The sequence below is a fragment of the Furipterus horrens genome, unplaced genomic scaffold (assembly GCF_987537825.1).
Source record: "Furipterus horrens unplaced genomic scaffold, mFurHor1.1.pri manual_scaffold_3, whole genome shotgun sequence".
Lineage (NCBI taxonomy): Eukaryota > Metazoa > Chordata > Mammalia > Chiroptera > Furipteridae > Furipterus > Furipterus horrens.
Window position 1 is genome coordinate 17,365,418 of NW_028327173.1, and position 16,452 is coordinate 17,381,869.

Consider the following 16,452-nt stretch of genomic DNA (forward strand, 5'->3'; position numbering starts at 1 on the left):
TTTGGGCAAGTTGTTGTGCCTCTCTGTGCCTCATTTCCTAAACTATAAAATAGGAATAAAAGCTTTGTGTTGGTAATCCTCCAAGAGAATGGACTGAGGAGTCCATGCGGTCATGTTTATGGATGCTTTACTCAGGCACACACATCGCGGGGGAGGTGTTAGTTCCCAAGATGGTAAGATGCCAGAGCGATGGGCCTGCCTGCATCATCGTGGTCAACTCCTCACTGAATAGGTGAGAAGCAGAGGCCTAGAGAGGGAGCAGCAAGGTGGGAGCTAAAAGACCTGACCTTTGGCTTCAGCCAGTAAGTCTGCTCCTCTTCACGAATGTAGTGTGTGCACAGTTGCTGAGGGAAGGAGGAGGTATGGTACTGACAATTCTACCCTGAGACTTCTTTGAGTATGAAAGACTTTTTTTTGTCCTCCAGCTTCAGAACCCCCTCTAGACCCCCTCATCTCTTGCAGCTGAGGTGCGGTCCACAGTGAGCACCTGAAAATGCTCTGAGCCTCATGATCTGGGAAGGAATTAGTGAAAAACACCCCCAGAACTTGAGGGAGAGAGCCAGATTGCCCTGGCGGCTGGGCGGCCAGGAGGGGGCAGTGAGGAACTGGCAGTGCAAAGGGAGGGGTGGCTCCCAAGCACTTTGCCTGCGATTAAGTGTATTCCTGTAACTGTGTGCGGATTTGTGTCCTTGTTTGCCCAAGAGCAGGGCTCTGTGTACAGTGTGCAAGTGTCCCTGAGCCTGGGCTCTCAAGTGTGCACACTGACGTGCATATTTGTGTGGATACAGATGAGTGTGCATGAATGCGTGCATCTGAATAGTATGTGTGCATGCTCTAAGCAGGGTGTGTCTGTGGGAAGACCCAGACAATACCTCGGGGAACATTAGGGTACTTTCAACTCTGAAGGTCTACAATAGCTAGGTCCTCAGTCCAGATTGCTTGATTTTAAAGCAAAAGTAAAATTAACCACTGCTTGTGAAACTTGGCACCAGGAGCTGGGTATACAAGAAGGGGAAACCTTTAACTTGCCCAACGACACTCAAGACCATGATTCTGGGTGGAGAGGTTCCGAAAGCTGTTTAAGTTGCACGGTGAACAGAGTACCAGCTCTGGCTGGAGACCCACATTTGACTGTGGCTCTGCTCCTGACAGTTATGGGATCTTAGGAGGCAAATTCATTTTACCTATTTGAACCTGTTTTGCTCAAGTGTAAAATGGGGGACGCTTGCCTCATAAGGCTGAAATAAAGTATATTGCAGTTTGGGCCAGGTAGTAGGTTACTCAGTAAATGCTCATTCTTTTCACAATTAGCTGAAGAGGTGAAGCAACTTGCATAGGCTCACATCTCCAAGTGGAGAAGCCGGAATTCAAGTTCAGGCCTCTTGCTTCCCAGAACCACATTCCTTCCCTCCAATTCCCCAGCAAGGGCGGCTCCAGACACCACCATTTTGTCTTCTCCCAGGGCGGGCGTCTGGCTGCCTGTCAGTCACCGGCCTTGGGAAGCCAAGTGCTGACTAAACACAGGCCTGAGCAGGAGGGTGGAGCGAGGGGCTCCACAGGGGCGAGCCGGCTCCCCCGCCCCCTCCCCTGCACCCCCATCTCCAGCGATGAGCTCAGAGCTGCTGGCTGGCGCAGCAGTTGCTGACAATTCAAAACTTCTGCCCCCTCTCCTGAGACGCCAGGGGGTGACTCCCTGAACAGGAGACGTGACCAGCAGTCACCAGCCCTACTCCCGCCCCACTCCCAGACCACCTCACGCTTCTGCAGCGCCTGGAACTGGGTGTCTGTTTGTAAATTACCCCCAGGGACAGTTGGCCGTAGCAGCTGTGCTCAGAACAAGCCACAACTGTTGCTTCCTGGGTAAGTCATTTTTGGAACCCCACCCCCTCACCTGGGAGAGGGGCTTGAAGCAGCCTAAACCTTTTATTGGATTCCATTGTAAATCGTTCAATTTAAGGTAAGTTGCTTGAATCTGAGAGGCAGACAAGATGCCGGCCAGATGTTAGGAAGCAGCATCAGCATTCAGCCTGTGCTCCTCCGCTGCCTGACTCAAGGAGTTACCAGCGCTCATCTCTTCTGGTCCCGGCACACTCCCCTCAGCTGAGGGGTGCCTGGGGATCTGCGCCTCTAGGTCCCCCAATCTGGGCTTCCTCCTAAATCAGAATGGTTTCCGGCCTTCACCCCCATCTTCTGAACAGGGTGCACCATCCACACCCAGAGGCCTCCTGCCTTCTGAGCCCACCCACATCGGACCTCCCTCCTCCAGAGCTCTGGACACCACCTGCAACTCAGTGTTGCTCCCTTCTAACCACTTCTCCCATTAAAAAAACACACACGCACCAGAGGCTGAGTGGCTACAAAGACTTTATCAAATTATTTAAAATATTGGCATGTATACAGTTACGTGGAATCTTTAGGTCACTGGGGAGCTAATGTGGTATACACATGAGCCTGGCAGGGAAGTAAATGAGACCAGGCTGGGAGCCACAAGGCTTTAAAAAACTGGACATTCTTCTGAGGACCTGAGTAGTAGGGCAAAGAAAAAGGGTCATTTAGGGGTTTGGCTTAAGCCCACTGCTCACTCTAATTGAAGCTCCTTCCCCATCCTTGGGGAAAAGGGACCCATTTTCAGACTGTACCCACTACCTATACACTCACTCCCTAAAATCTTGATGTGGCAAACACACCCAAGAATCCACTGGAATAGGTCCTTATAAATATGTTTATATCAAAGAAGGCACTTCGGGAGCATACGGCTCACTCTCCTACATGTACATCATTCTAGACAGTAAGTAAATATTGGTTAGTTTCTCAAGTGAGTTAACTGAGTAAAATTAATATAACATTGTTCCCTAGCACTCACTGAAACACAGAACAAGGCACGTCTCTGGGCAACACCTGGTCCCCAGGTCAGTTGGACCCCAGCAGGGCTCAAAGCCTGATGCCCCTAGGAGGCCCGACATGTCTCTGGAGAAGCCCCCCGCTGGGGCACTTGCCCCATCCCCAGGCCCTCGGGTCAGGTGAGGGGGGTTGCCGTGGGAGGCACGCCAAGAGCAGCGCTAGGACAGGATGGGAATGCTTAAGCAGGGTCACCAAAGCCACAGAGACTTCAATCTGTCCAAGCTGGCGCTACAGAGCCAGAGAATCGGCGCCACGGGAAGAGATTTCACATTAGCCCTGACAACACCGCCTCAGCTCTGCAGTGACATTGGCCAGGGTCGTTTCTGAGGGCGCTTGAGCTTCTAGAGGCAAGCTGGAGCTTGAGTTGGCTGCTCTGGGCTTCCAAGGGATCAAGAGCCTGCCCCTCCCAGAGGCTGCTCTTTTGGAATGTATTCATCGCATAACCTGGGCAAAGCCACCGTCACTTCGGACACTGCCTACACTGCCTATCGGTTGGAAGCTGGGCCCTTGGGCCACAGGAATGGGGGCATGACTCCTGGGCTGACCAGACCAGGAAAGGAGATGGCTCATTGATTTCTGCACTTGAGTCCATATCAGCCCAGTTCAAATAATCACTAAACTTTGTATTCTACAATTACAGGATTCCAAAGACACAGGATTACCTGCATAGGGTCCTTTATCATCTTAAAGGGCTCTGGGTTTAAAGAAGCATTTGTGTGTGTGTGTGTGCACATATGCATAAGTAGAGCCCAGAGGGCCTCTCAGCTGACTGGGCCCCAGCCCACCCCCCAGCTGAGGAGGCTTCCCAGGGCCGGCTGCTACAAAGCTCTGAGCTTGGCTGCATAGATTTTAATGAGAGCGTCAGGCAGAGCTGTGCTGTTGCTCTCCGGGACTTGCAGATCATTACCAAACCAGCTGCAGGATGAGAACACAGCACATCGAAACCCTAGGAGGTCACTGAGCTAATGATCTAATCCTACCTTCCGCAAGCAGTGCCCCTCCCCACCTCCTTCTGCCCCCAGACCTTTCCATCCTGGACTGTCCATTCCAGAAGGCAGGCCAACACCGCCCCCTCCAAGGTCAGAGTGGCACTGGCTCCCCCTTTTTCCGGAAAGGAGGGGGATGGGGGTAATTTAGTCAAAGCCATTAGGCCCAAACCCTGGCCTGGCCAGGCCCCAGAACTCCTATTTGGGAGAACCACTGCCCTCTGCCTGTCTCTCCAGCCACTCCTGGGCTGCAGCCAGGGGCACCTTCAACAGCCATTTTAGGTTCTGAAAAATGTACCTTCAGCTTCCAAAGTGCAAGGTGGGAAACAAGGCGGGGGCACACAGCCCAGTATGCTCAGCCCCAGAGCCAGGTGCTGGCCCTGTGCCAGATACATCTGACCTGGGGAGGGGGAGGAGGGCACACGCCGGAGCAGTCCCAACAGGAGGGCATGCTGGCCCTACAAGCTCAGTCTCGGCCCTAGTTCAAGAAAAAAAGGCAGAGGGGGAGCATTCAGCCAGGGCACAGCGGCAGTACCCATGATTACACACTCCCCTCAAGCCGGAGGGGTTTATGAAGGCTTTGGCAATTACTACAACCATTTGCTGTGCTGGGTAGAGACAGATCCTGTTTCTCTTTGTTTCAGGGCTCTGAAAGCAGGAGCAGCCAGGAGAAGCCGGTTTCAGCCTAAGAGGCTACACAATAGTTAGGGCAGAAGAGAAGAAACCTCACTGCTGGCCAAAGCTGACCAGTTTTTTTCTGAATAATAGCACCTGTGTATTAGCTCTGGGGGGAAATAAAAGGGGGGGGCATCACTGTATGTAGTGAGGGGGGAGCTGGAAACAAGATCCAGAGTCCCTCTGCTTTTCAGTCCTCACGGCTGCCAGGCCCCCCAGGCAGCTACCCCGCAGTGGCTGCCAGCGTGAGGGACTGAAGTTTCTACAGTTGGCAGAACCTATGCTTAAATTGGGGAAATAAAAGGGGGAGGAGTTGCAGAGGAATTGAGAACAGCACCTGTCAAAGCTGCCCACCCCCTTCCTTCTCTCACTACCTCTAGTCCCCAGAAGGGCAGCTCCCGAGGCCATGTGGTTGGCTGGTGATAGCAAAGGGGAAGCAAAGAATTACAAGAGACTATATATAAGGGTCTGAGCAGCACTGACAAGCCTGGCACAGGCCCTGAGCCATCCTGCTGGGACCCCCACCTAGGGTGAGGTCTGGAGCAGCAGAGTCAAGACTGCTCTGCCCAGGCTCCAGCAGGAGTCCACTATTTGGTCCCAGAAAGCACAGGTGACTTGGAATCGGAAACCCTGAGCTCTAGCCCTGTCATGATCCAACTGTGTGACCTTGAGCGAGTCACTTCCCATCTCTAGACCTCAGCATCATTAAAAAGGTAGGACCCAACCAGTCCCACCGTTCTTCCAGCCCTGCAGTTCCAAGTCTCTAAGCTTGGCTCCTGATATCCGGCAGAGGCCTAGATGCCTGGGTGTCAGGGCTATTTTGGTCATGGGTATCAGAGGTCATAACTGGACTATAGTGCCCAGAGGCACCTGATGGCGAGAAAGGGGCATTTAACGGACACCCAAACACCACACTCAGGAGAGGCAGCCTGGGAGGGAGGCAGCCACACCTCAGTCTTCAGAAAGGCATCACTTCTGGGCAGAGGGGTTGAGATTTTCTTTAGGGGCGTGATGGCTCCTGGAATAAAGGGGATCCAGATACAGAAACAGCTTAGCAAAAGGCAGCCTCACCCCGCTGACCGGGGCGAAGGGTGTGGCGGTCAGGCTGCTGGGGCAGGCAGCCTGCTCTGATGCCAGTGCACAGGAAAGGGGCCAGCTGTGTCCATGCAGGCTTCAGGACCAGAGGTGGCCGGCATTATTCGAAGTAGCTGAGGGCAAGGATTTTGGGAGAAGACCACAGCTGAAAATGATTCCTAGGGAAAGGCACCAACTCCAATTTAAACCCACTCAAAAGGATTAGCTTTGGGGTTTTCCCTTCTCTTCAATATGCAATAGTCACTTGAAGGGAAGAAGTAACATCTCAAGAGCCCCACAGGGCCTGACTATGGGAGGTGGGAAATACATGCTGATTTGGAGGAAGCACTTGGATATATCTTTGGTAGCTTCAGGGAAGGCTTTGGCCCCTGGAAAATTATTTTTGTCCCCCATGGGACTGTTGGGTTAGGCATCAAAGAGGGCAGGTAGGAAGAAAAGAAGTGGGCAACAGGCAGAAAGAGTTAATCCGACCAGTCATCCTCATCAAACTCAGAGGAGTCATCTTCTGAGTCACTGTACTCAACAGCAATGCGACGTGACAAGATGGTGGCCACGTCGTTGCCCACAACGTCGCGCTTCTCTTGTTCCTGCTGCTCCTCAACCTTGCGCAGCTGAAAGCCTGGTGGGAGGAAGAGGGTTAAGAAGGTGAGTCAGTCTCAGAACCCACCCAGGACAGAGGAAGGGGGAATGGCCACTGGCTGGCAGAACATGGGAAAGGAGAGCAAAAAGGAAGGATCTTCAGGGAAGGAGGAAGCAAGAAAAAAAACAACAAAGGTTCATGAAATGGTGGCCCTGGAGCCTAGGTGTGTCTGAAGAGAAGCCTGTCATCCCTCCCCGTTTCCAGCTCTCAGGCCGGTGAGGATGGTGCCTCTCACGAGGCTCCAAGCGGGGCCCGGCCAGCACAGCCCACCAGGCAGCACACAGCCTGACTCATCGCGGGCCACAGCGCTCGGCTGCCCTAGGCTGTCTCCTCTAGACAATCCTCTCATTCCTGGAGGATCACGAACAGAAGAAACCACTCTACCACGTGGTATCAGATCTGACCTCGGACAGGAAGAATAAATGCTCCATGAGGGTAAGATGATGATGAGGGAGAGGAGGAAGGAGGGGAGAAAAGGAGACAAAAGAGGGAAGGGCTAGGGGAAAAAGGGGAGAAGGGAAGGTGTGAGAAAGAGGGAAAGAGCAGGAAGGAAGGGTGTGAGAGGCAAAAAGGTGAAGGACACGGAGTGACTGAGTCCAGTGGAAGAAGTGTCTTTTAGGACAGTTATTCTTGTTTTTCTCTAGGGCACGAAATGGACACAGACAGACACAAAGCACAGGTTTCCAAGGCATTCAAAGATCCCAGGTTAACAATTCTTTACTTTAGAAACCAAGGTGGAAAGAAATCTAAATCCCCATATTTTTAGGGTAAAGTCTCTCTTCAGGTTGATCCGAGGCCCGAGGTCCCAACCTCTCCCCATCCAGTGAGAGCCGTTCCCTGGGAAGGGCGCAGAACTCCCTTACCCACCCTCAGTCAGTCACCCAGCTGCAGAAAGACAATGCTTCACGGTCCCGCACCCCCACTGGGATTTACCTTGACGGATGGCTGAAAGCAAGTCACTGCGGGCATCGCTCACAGGAGGCAAGGAGGACTTGGACTTGGGCGTGTCAGAAAGTGGTGGTGGTGGCGCAGCAGGCTGGCCGTCAGCACCACCGGGAAGGAGAGGAGGTGGCCCAGGAGGAGGGGGCGGAGGGGGAGGAGGAGGCGCCCCTCCAGTCGATTGGGATAAGGGAAGCATTGGCAGAGTTGGGTAGTCAGCTGCTGGAGGCGGGGGAGGAGGTGGAGGGGCAGCAAAATCAGGGTGAGGTGGGAAGGAGGGTGGTGAAGGTGGTGGTGGGGTCACCGGGGATCCAAATCCTCCAGGTGGTGGGGGTGGTGGGACGCTTATCATTGGAGGGGGGGGCGGGGGGGCGGAGGGCGGAGCAAAGCCGGGTTTGGGACCCGGTGGAGTGCCCAGAGGAGGAGCTGGCGGTGGATGGCTTGGGCTGACCAAACTGGATCTTTTGGGTCCAGTTAAGCCAGACCCCCTTTGGTTGTTGTCTGCTGGGTAGCTAAAAGGATAAAAAAAGATTGACCATCACTTTCAGGATGCAAATATCCACATATGGTTAAGCTAATCTATAAGTCTAGATTCATTCTGGTCGACTGTATCATTTCACTTTGGCTCAAATGGGAAGAAAAACATGGAAATGGTCAGAACAGACCAACAATGAAATGGGCAGCCTTTAAGGTAATGAGCTTCCCATCAGCCGAGGAGTCCAAGCAGAAACTGAGAAAAACTACCTGAAGAAGTAGACTTGGAATTCCTGTATCAGATAAGGGCTGGCCAAGATCATCTCCTAGGCTCCCCTCAAACCTTTCAGCTCTCTGACAAAAGGTACTATCCTGAACCCTCCTCCAAAAGGAATAGTTAAGTCTTTCGTTTTTAAAAAATTATTTATTTTTAGAGAGAGGGAAAGGGAGGGAGAAAAACACTGGTGTGTGAGACACATGGATCGGTTGCTTCTCGCACGCCCCTAACCAGGGACCTGACACGCAACCCAGGCATATGCCCTGACCAAGAATCAAACTGGTGACCTTTTGGTTTGTGGGACGACACCCAACCCACCGAGCCACACCAGTAAGAGCAGGAACAGTCAGTTTAACCCAGGATCGAGGACTATGAAGGCATGCAAGAAAGAACTACCACCCATCCACCCTCTGTTTCTCAGGCCATTAACATTCACTAGATCTTGTAAGGGCAGGAAACCCAGGCCAAACTGACCAAACCTGAGTGGGGTACAGATTTAGGCAAAGGCATTTTCAGTGTTCATGTGTAAAAACTTGAGCAAGAATGGAGAGTCTGAGGGTCAGCAGAGACAGGAAATGAACGTGCCACCAGACTTGAACTGGGTTGGGAGAGGATTAAGACAACCTCTCCTGGGCCACGTATGCTCGGCTGCAAGGTCTCAGGCCATGTGTGAAGCCGAGGGCTTCTTTTCCCACCTTTGTATCTGCCCTGCACTGACAGCTGCAACTCAGAAAAGCATCCATCTTGAAATTTTCCACAGACCTTCAAACCTTAGCTACATCTGACACAACAACCGGCAGGAAATGATGTGGGAGGCAGATGGAGATTTGGGATTAGTGGTTTCAAGAGCCAAAAAGCATGGGTTTGTGGGTAGGGGGGATGCTTAGAGCATTGCTTTAGGTTTCCATCCGAGGGGTTCCCAACACAGCCAATCCCTGATAGAACAGCATCCAAGGAGAAAAGTGTACCAGGCAGCAGAAAGTTAAAAAGAAACAGATTTAAGTTTCGTCTCCTCTCCCTTTGTTTCATTCTTTCTGGAGAGTCTATCCAACAGTGAAATGAACCAGAAGCAATAGGAGGAAAAGGTGACTGTCTGCTAGGTTCCTACATAACTGAACAAGGTGTCATAAATATTTTATAGACATTAAATTATACGACTTCAATTCATGCTGAGTTAAAGCTAAGTAAAACACAAGAGATAAGTTTGGTGACTTTTATTTTTTCAGGTATAGCTAGTAGTAAAGAACACAGGCTCTGGGGTCACTGAGCTGCCTTCCAATCAGGTTGGACTCTGCCTCTAACTGGCTCTGTGACCTTAGGTAAGTTCACTGACCTTTCTGTGCCTTGCCGTTTACTCATCTGTAAAATGGGTACCTATCTCAAGAGGACTCTGGTGAGGAGTTAGTAACATATGTACTGTTTGGTATAACACCTGGCACCTTACAAACACTTGATAAATGTCAATTATTTCTATTACCTAGACAGACTTGCCTGAAGTTATCTTAGTGGCCCTGGCATGGCTTTGAAACTCTTTGTTTTGTTCTTGAGTTTTTATCTACCCAGAGTAGATGGAAAAGGTACCACCATTTACCTGAATTCTGCTGGTGGTGGAGGCAAGCTGTCCTCAGAGAAGGAAGAAGGCGGAGAAGCGGAGTCTGACTGTGGCGGTGGTGGGTAGTTGCTTGCATCCATATTTTCAACAGAGCCAATGCTGCCATTCTGGTACACCAAGGTGGGTGGGTACCTGACAATGAACCCAAGGGGAAAACTCATTTAAAAAGTCAGAGTGATACTCTCATTTCCTTAAAAGACCCCTCAAAAATGTATTTGATACAAAAGCTACTAGGGAGAAATAAAGTAAGTATATTCCCCATATAGTTTTTGTTATACTAAAATTTTATTCTAGGACTAAATACTCAATTGTAACCATCTCCCAGGTATTTCTGCTGGATTGTTTGTAGGAACAGGATTCAACCCAGATTATCAAGACTATGCTATCCTTTCTCAATGTTGGCCTTGTCACAAACCCAGTAGTCCTGCCCTGGCCAGTGTGGCTCCTTGGCTGGAGCGCCATCCTGTACACCAAAAGGTCATGGGTTCAATCCCGGTCAGGGCACATACCTAACCTAGGCTGCCATTTGGCCCCTAGTTGGGGTGTGTACAGGAGGCAACTGATTGATGTTTCTCTCTCTCCCCCTTTCTCTAAGAGCAATAAATATATCTTCGGGTGAGGAGTTAAAACAAAAACAACCCCCACCCCCCAGCAGTTCTTTTAAATTCTCTCCCAAATGTTAGAAGCAGCCTATACCCAAATCCCAATGTCTGGCTTGTGGCAAAGGGCAAAGCCAAGCCCCGAGGCTAGTGAGCTATAAACTCATGATGGCACGCAGCCTGGTTTTGAGGTCGGCAAGCCTCTGGAGTGCTCAAAGGCCAAGGAGGCATCTGACTGCAAAACCGAACTGAGGACGAATGCAAGACGCTGTGTGGTGGTTAGACGTGGTCTCTCTGCCAGGACTCTTATCAGTAACAAAACGAGCTGCCAATTCAAGTGGGGTGCTCCGGCTTGGTGCTAGGGCTTGCCTCCTGAAAACCTGCCCTCAGAGCACTGGGCCTTGGGTGAATTTGCTCTGCATGAACAACGAACCTCCAATAAGCAAAAAGAAAACACCAAGCAGCAGCTAGCAAAATGTGGCCTGCCCTGCCCCCACCCCCTTCTTTCCACTCTTGTTGGGTTCTAAGGAACATATTCAAAATAGACCCCAGGAAGAAGAGAGTTGGAGGGAACTAACTGAATTACACGATGCTCTGATGCAGAAAATCCCCGAGGCCTGGAGCCCTCTAGGCTTGGCACATCTCCTTACAAGTTCTCCAGCAAGCATGTCCAGGTAGACAGCCATGCAGCCCAATTCCAAATATCTTCGACAACAGGGAAGTGGGAGGCAAAGCCTTTATTCTCACCATCCCCATTCCACAAAAAAGTAAAAAAAAAAAAACCAACCCACAAAACAGTTGGCATATAGTAAAACATGCAAGCTTCTGGCCTTAAGAGTCACTGAACCTATGACAAGGGCCTGTCTGAACAGGATGGGACACCTCAGACTAAAATGGCCCTTTTACTGGGAGGTGAAGATAACGGAGGTACCCTCAGGGCTGATTTCCCTGTAGAGAGAAAGGTTCGTTTTTCCTCTCACCATCTTCATCACTCTTTAAAACAAATCTCTTAATCCAGGAAGAACAAGTGTCAAAAGTGTCAAGATTTTTAAAAGTCAAGATTTTCATGGTAGAGTTATTTCTAAAAGCAAGAACAACTCAACTCTTTCCTTTTATCATTCCTAGACACCGGAGTTGGCAGGCATGGCTCTCTGACAGTCAGGATGCGATGTATTTAGGGGAAAAACCAGGGCGACACTCACACCAAGCAGTCGTGGTGACTTGACTTTGAATGTCACACAGGCTGGACACTAGGATAAGCATCAACCGAGCCTTAAAACCAATTTTTTTCCCTTTTAAACCTCTAGTGTGAGCTGGTATTGGGAAATGGGGTCAGACTGACATCTACTATTTCTCAATGGAGATATATAGCCTCAGTGCTGGCTGAGCGACCTTTCCCACACTGTCTCCGAGGTCTGCTTTCAGTCCCTTGGCCAGCCTCTCTCCTGAGACTGACAAAGGCTGACTGAAAAGTTGCTTTGGTGATGTGCACAAATTCTCTGCCTGGCCCTCCCCACTCCTGCGAAAGGCCCAGCTCTTAGGCACTACCTTCAAATCAATGCTCTGAAGGCAAAGGGCTCCCAAGACCACTTTCCTTTCCTTTCCAGTCTTTCCTTTGAGGACCTTAGACAACCAGTATCTGGCAGTCAGGGCACAAGAAGCCATGGACTTTCTTTTCCAGACCACTTTGGTCACCTCATTTAAACTGCTGAATCTTGAGTTATTAAGCAAATTTTAATCACCAGATGGATGCACTTTAAAGTAGCTGATTAACAGTGGTATTGATCTAAGTCATACAGGCAGACTTCGGGGCTGTGAAAGGCGTCACGCCAAAGCTGTCAGACGGATGTTTCTAGCCCCTTCAACGAATGCTGCCAACAGTACAAAAGCATCACTTACCCAGAAGGTCCCAGCTTTTCTTTGGATTCCACAAATTCCTGTCCCATCTTCATTTTCTCCCATTCTTCCTTACGTGTCTTGATTTTACGTGGGTTTACGTTCCCTCTGTTTGGATTATCTTTCTTTTCTTTCTATAATAAAAAGAAATAGAAGATCCTTTGTAAAACATTTTCCGAAGTTCTTCTCTACAATTCCATCCACCTTCATGGATGCACACCCAAGAGATGATTTGCCTAGACAACATATAGTCGTCGTCGTCGTCGGCAGCCGTCCGTCTCGAGAGACGATGGTGTAGCTTCTTAAGAGTCTATCTGCACCGCCGAGAATGGCTGTGCAGTCCGACTCGGGAGTGACATGGTATCTGTCTCCTCCCGTGTTGAATCGACATCTTGTGATGACGCTGAAGCTACAGAGCCTGGGCAGGGTAATATGGAGGGTCTGCTGTTGCCCATGCAGCAGACTCCCCCTCTCTTCGCAGCTGAAGGGTCCAAGGGAAAGACGGAGTCGATACAGCTTGGGTTCAGGTGCGCCGCAGGAGTTGCCGGTGTTGACTACAACGTCAAACCGCCTTAGGGACTCCGGCTCCGGATTTTCTGTCGGGGTTTACTCCCTTAGCCTTTCCCCTGAAGAGGTATGCCGCAAGGCAGCGGAGGTTTTTTGGAGTCAGAGTTTTCCTTCTCTGATGTACCCTGACTGGAAGATCGAACCAGCGACACTTAGCTCGCAGGCCGACGCTCAATCCACTGAGCTAAACCAGCCAGGGCACAACAACATATAGTAACTACAGAATTTATAGGATTGGATTGAGTGTCGGCCTGCGAGCTAAGTGTCGCTGGTTCGATCTTCCAGTCAGGGTACATCAGAGAAGGAAAACTCTGATTCCAAAAAACCTCCGCTGCCTTGCAGCATACCTCTTCAGGGGAAAGGCTAAGGGAGTAAACCCCGACAGAAAATCCGGAGCCGGAGTCCCTAAGGCGGTTTGACGTTGTAGTCAACACCGGCAACTCCTGCGGCGCACCTGAAGCCAAGCTGTATTGACTCCGTCTTTCCTTTGGATCCTTCAGCTGTGAAGAGAGGGGGGGTCTGCTGCATGGGCAACAGCAGACCCTCCATATCACCCTGCCCAGGCTCTGTAGCTTCAGCTTCACTGGAGAGGACACTCCAGCGTCATCGCAAGATGTCGATTCAACACGGGAGGAGACAGATACCGTGTCACTCCTGAGTCGGACTGCACAGCCATTCTCGGCGGTGCAGGTAGACTCTTAAGAAGCTACACCATCGTCTCTCGAGACGGACGGCTGCCGACTGGATTCTGAGTGACATAGAAGTCACCTAATCCAAATCACCTTCTGGGCTCAAACACATTCGCTCAATTCCACACTCAAACACCTCTAGTGATGGGAAGCCCACTACGTTTTTAAGTAACTCATTCATGTTTTTGAGCAGCTCTATTGTTAGCAAGTAAGCAAATAGCTATTTATTACGGCTCTGCCACAAAGGTTAGTCAAGAGAAATGAGAAGTAATGACAGCTGTAGATATCTGGGGCAGATATAAGGAAATAGTTAAAACAAAACAAAACAAAACAAAACAAAACAACCAATGAGGGATTCTTTAGCCTGTGTAGCTGCACTAGCCCCTGGCACTCTCTTGGACCTCCTGTCGGCCATGCTAATGGGATTGTAAGGTTGCAACTGGTAGGTCATATACGCTTACACACATCCCTGGGAGTCTAAGGGGAGAGAAGCATCTCCTGAAACTAGGCCTGTGACCCTCCCCTGCCCCGCCCATCCGTAGTGAAGGTGTTAAAAGTGCTCCTGTTGCAAATCAAACACCGTACAGCCTTGTGCTGATCTCTGAGAAATGAGCTGCAAAACTGGCAGGGAAGGGACTAGTCTAACTTGAGTGTCCAGCAGAGTCAGGTGCAAATTGCAAGAGAAATAAATGGTGAATAGAAAAGTCAATTTCTAAAACTCAGCCTGAATATACTCAATTGTTAATAGTGCTGGGGGGAACAAACACATTTTTGGTGTGATTTATACTTTCATCTTGGTTGTGCTTGGAGTGGACACATTCTTTTAAAGAGTTTCACCTGGCATCCAAGCAAGCAGCCACTCGGAATGATTACTTCACATAAGACTGGCTTCCTTTTTATCCCCCCTCCACAATCGTGCCTACTGATGTGTAGAACAGAGGCCCCTTTCCCCTCACCCTATGCTTTCTCTTCTCTTTCATGATATCCTTGGTGTCCTGCAGCATCTTCTCCTTCCAAAGATCAAAGAAGTACGAAGGGTCTGTGTAGAATTTGAGTGCCTCCTTCCCATCATCCCTGGGATAGAAATGAAGATAAGTAGCTGTCAGTAGACAGATGAGCTCCTAACCAAATCCAATATTCCAAATACCTACCAGTTAGCAGTTTTTACACTAAGGAATCAAGAAGTCATTCAAATCAATTGCATACTTCCTCTCCCATACCAGCATGCCAATGCCCCTTGAATGCCACCTCTTTATTTATCTGGCTTGTAAAGAACCTTATCCTTATTTTCAATTCATGAAAGAGGAATCTGCATGGTCAGGACAAAGAATGGGCAATAGCAGCAGGGACCCTGATTATTTCTAATGGTCTACATGGCCACAGCGATCCCCCCGAGGATGTCCTGATACCCTGGCACATGAGAGGGGGATTTCTGCCACTGGTTCCCTTCCCCACACCAATTCCCCTGGACTCTTTAGAAAGCATTTGTGGCTTCTCACCCACCTGATATCTGTGCACACATGTGTAGGTTCACCTGTGTACATATGTATACATATATACACATCAATATGTATATGTGGGCAGCTGTTATTCCTCTGTACAAAGAGGTAACCACAGCACCCCACCTTCTGGCTCTCTTCTAGCATAGCTCAGCATCTGCCCCCAGCTCCCCAGCCACAAGAGGGCCCAACTGAGAAGATGGCATGGTGTTTTATGACAGAACACAAGATTTAATTACCATCTCTCTCTCTCTCCTAAAGATTTTATTTATTTACTTTTACAGAGAGTGGAAGGAAGGGAGAAAGAGAAAGAGAAACATCAATGTGTGAGAGATACATCGATTGTTGCCTCTCGCACGCCCCCAACTAGAGACCTGGCCCGCAACTCAGGCATGTGCCCTGACTGGGAATCAAACTGGTGACCTTTTGGTTTGCATGCTGGTGCTCAATCCACTGAGCCACACCAGCCAGGGCTAATTACCATCTCTTAGTGGCAATGACAGAACAGAGTGAGTTAGTGAGCGTTAAGGCAGGAGTTATCTGCCAGACTCGATGATACTGGATGGAATCCTGCATTTTGGCACAAGTCTCTCTCACTTTCCAGAAAGCATGTGTTTAGGACTGGACATTTATTTTAACACTATTCTGGACTAAAAAGAACCGGTCCTGACTGGTGTGGCTTAGTGGATTGAGCATTGGCCTGCTAGCCAAAGGGTCACAGGTTCAATTCCCAGTCAGGGCACATGCCTGGGTTGCAGGCCAGGTCTCCAGTTGGGGGTGTGTGAGAGGTAACCACACATTGATGTTTCTCTCCCTCTCTTTCTCGCTCCCTTCCCCCCTCTCTAAAAATAAATAAAAGCTTAAAAACAATAACAACAACAAAAACAAATTGGAAAGGCAATTCTATGCCCTGGCTTCTAATCCTGTCACTACATATAGAAAGCATTTCCAAATCAAACACTAATGATTTTTATATTAAATCTTGTTGATTTAGTTACACCTCTGCTCATTTCTGTTAGGCCAAATTCAGATAACTGAGAGGAGAATGTTAAAAAGGAAAATACCATTACCTAAAAAATATATTTGTTTTATATTGTTTGCTCATCCTACCCTACAACAACCTACTGTACTCCCTTCGATATTAATCAGGTATGTACTCCCTTCTGCCCCACAGCTCCTCTGCCCAAATCCAACTAAATGACAGAGGCTGCAGTCAAATCTCTGTCCTACTATGCTAGCTAGCCCCTTTGAAAGCCAAGAGAAAAACCTAAGTTCACACAGTAATAATATAGGACAAATGCCATATACTTTCTCAGTATCTGTGTGAGAAAGTACCATGCTTCTATTCCAGGCTTTCCGGATCAAGTGGGTGTCCTGGCTTTTCCCCACTACCACATTCTACTTTGCTGTGTACTCCTGTATCACAGAAGATATCTGCCTCCAGTTATCTGTAATTACTTTACCTGTTCCAAAGGTATTTATGGATGGAAGCAAGATAAATATTCGCTTTCTGCCCCTGCTCAGTGGTTATGTGCAGGATGGTTACTACCCGACCATCAGTGGGGAAGGGTTTGAAGATGTCTATAAGGCTGCCTCCCATTTT

General features: G+C 49.5%; 1 protein-coding gene across 1 annotated transcript in view; it reads right to left on the reverse strand.

Annotated features, from left to right (window-relative positions):
- Nucleotides 1-2,347: 2,347 nt before the first annotated feature.
- Nucleotides 2,348-16,452, reverse strand: part of WASF2 (WASP family member 2) — a 72,577-nt gene continuing 58,472 nt past the window's right edge. The window contains exons 5-9 of the mRNA XM_090268883.1: nt 14,307-14,424; nt 12,098-12,228; nt 9,579-9,731; nt 7,231-7,748; nt 2,348-6,276 (exon numbers count right to left, since the gene is read on the reverse strand). Of these exons, the coding sequence (XP_090125009.1) occupies nt 6,119-6,276; nt 7,231-7,748; nt 9,579-9,731; nt 12,098-12,228; nt 14,307-14,424 (1,078 nt within the window). The 3' untranslated portion in view covers nt 2,348-6,118. The remainder of the gene's footprint in view (nt 6,277-7,230; nt 7,749-9,578; nt 9,732-12,097; nt 12,229-14,306; nt 14,425-16,452) is intronic.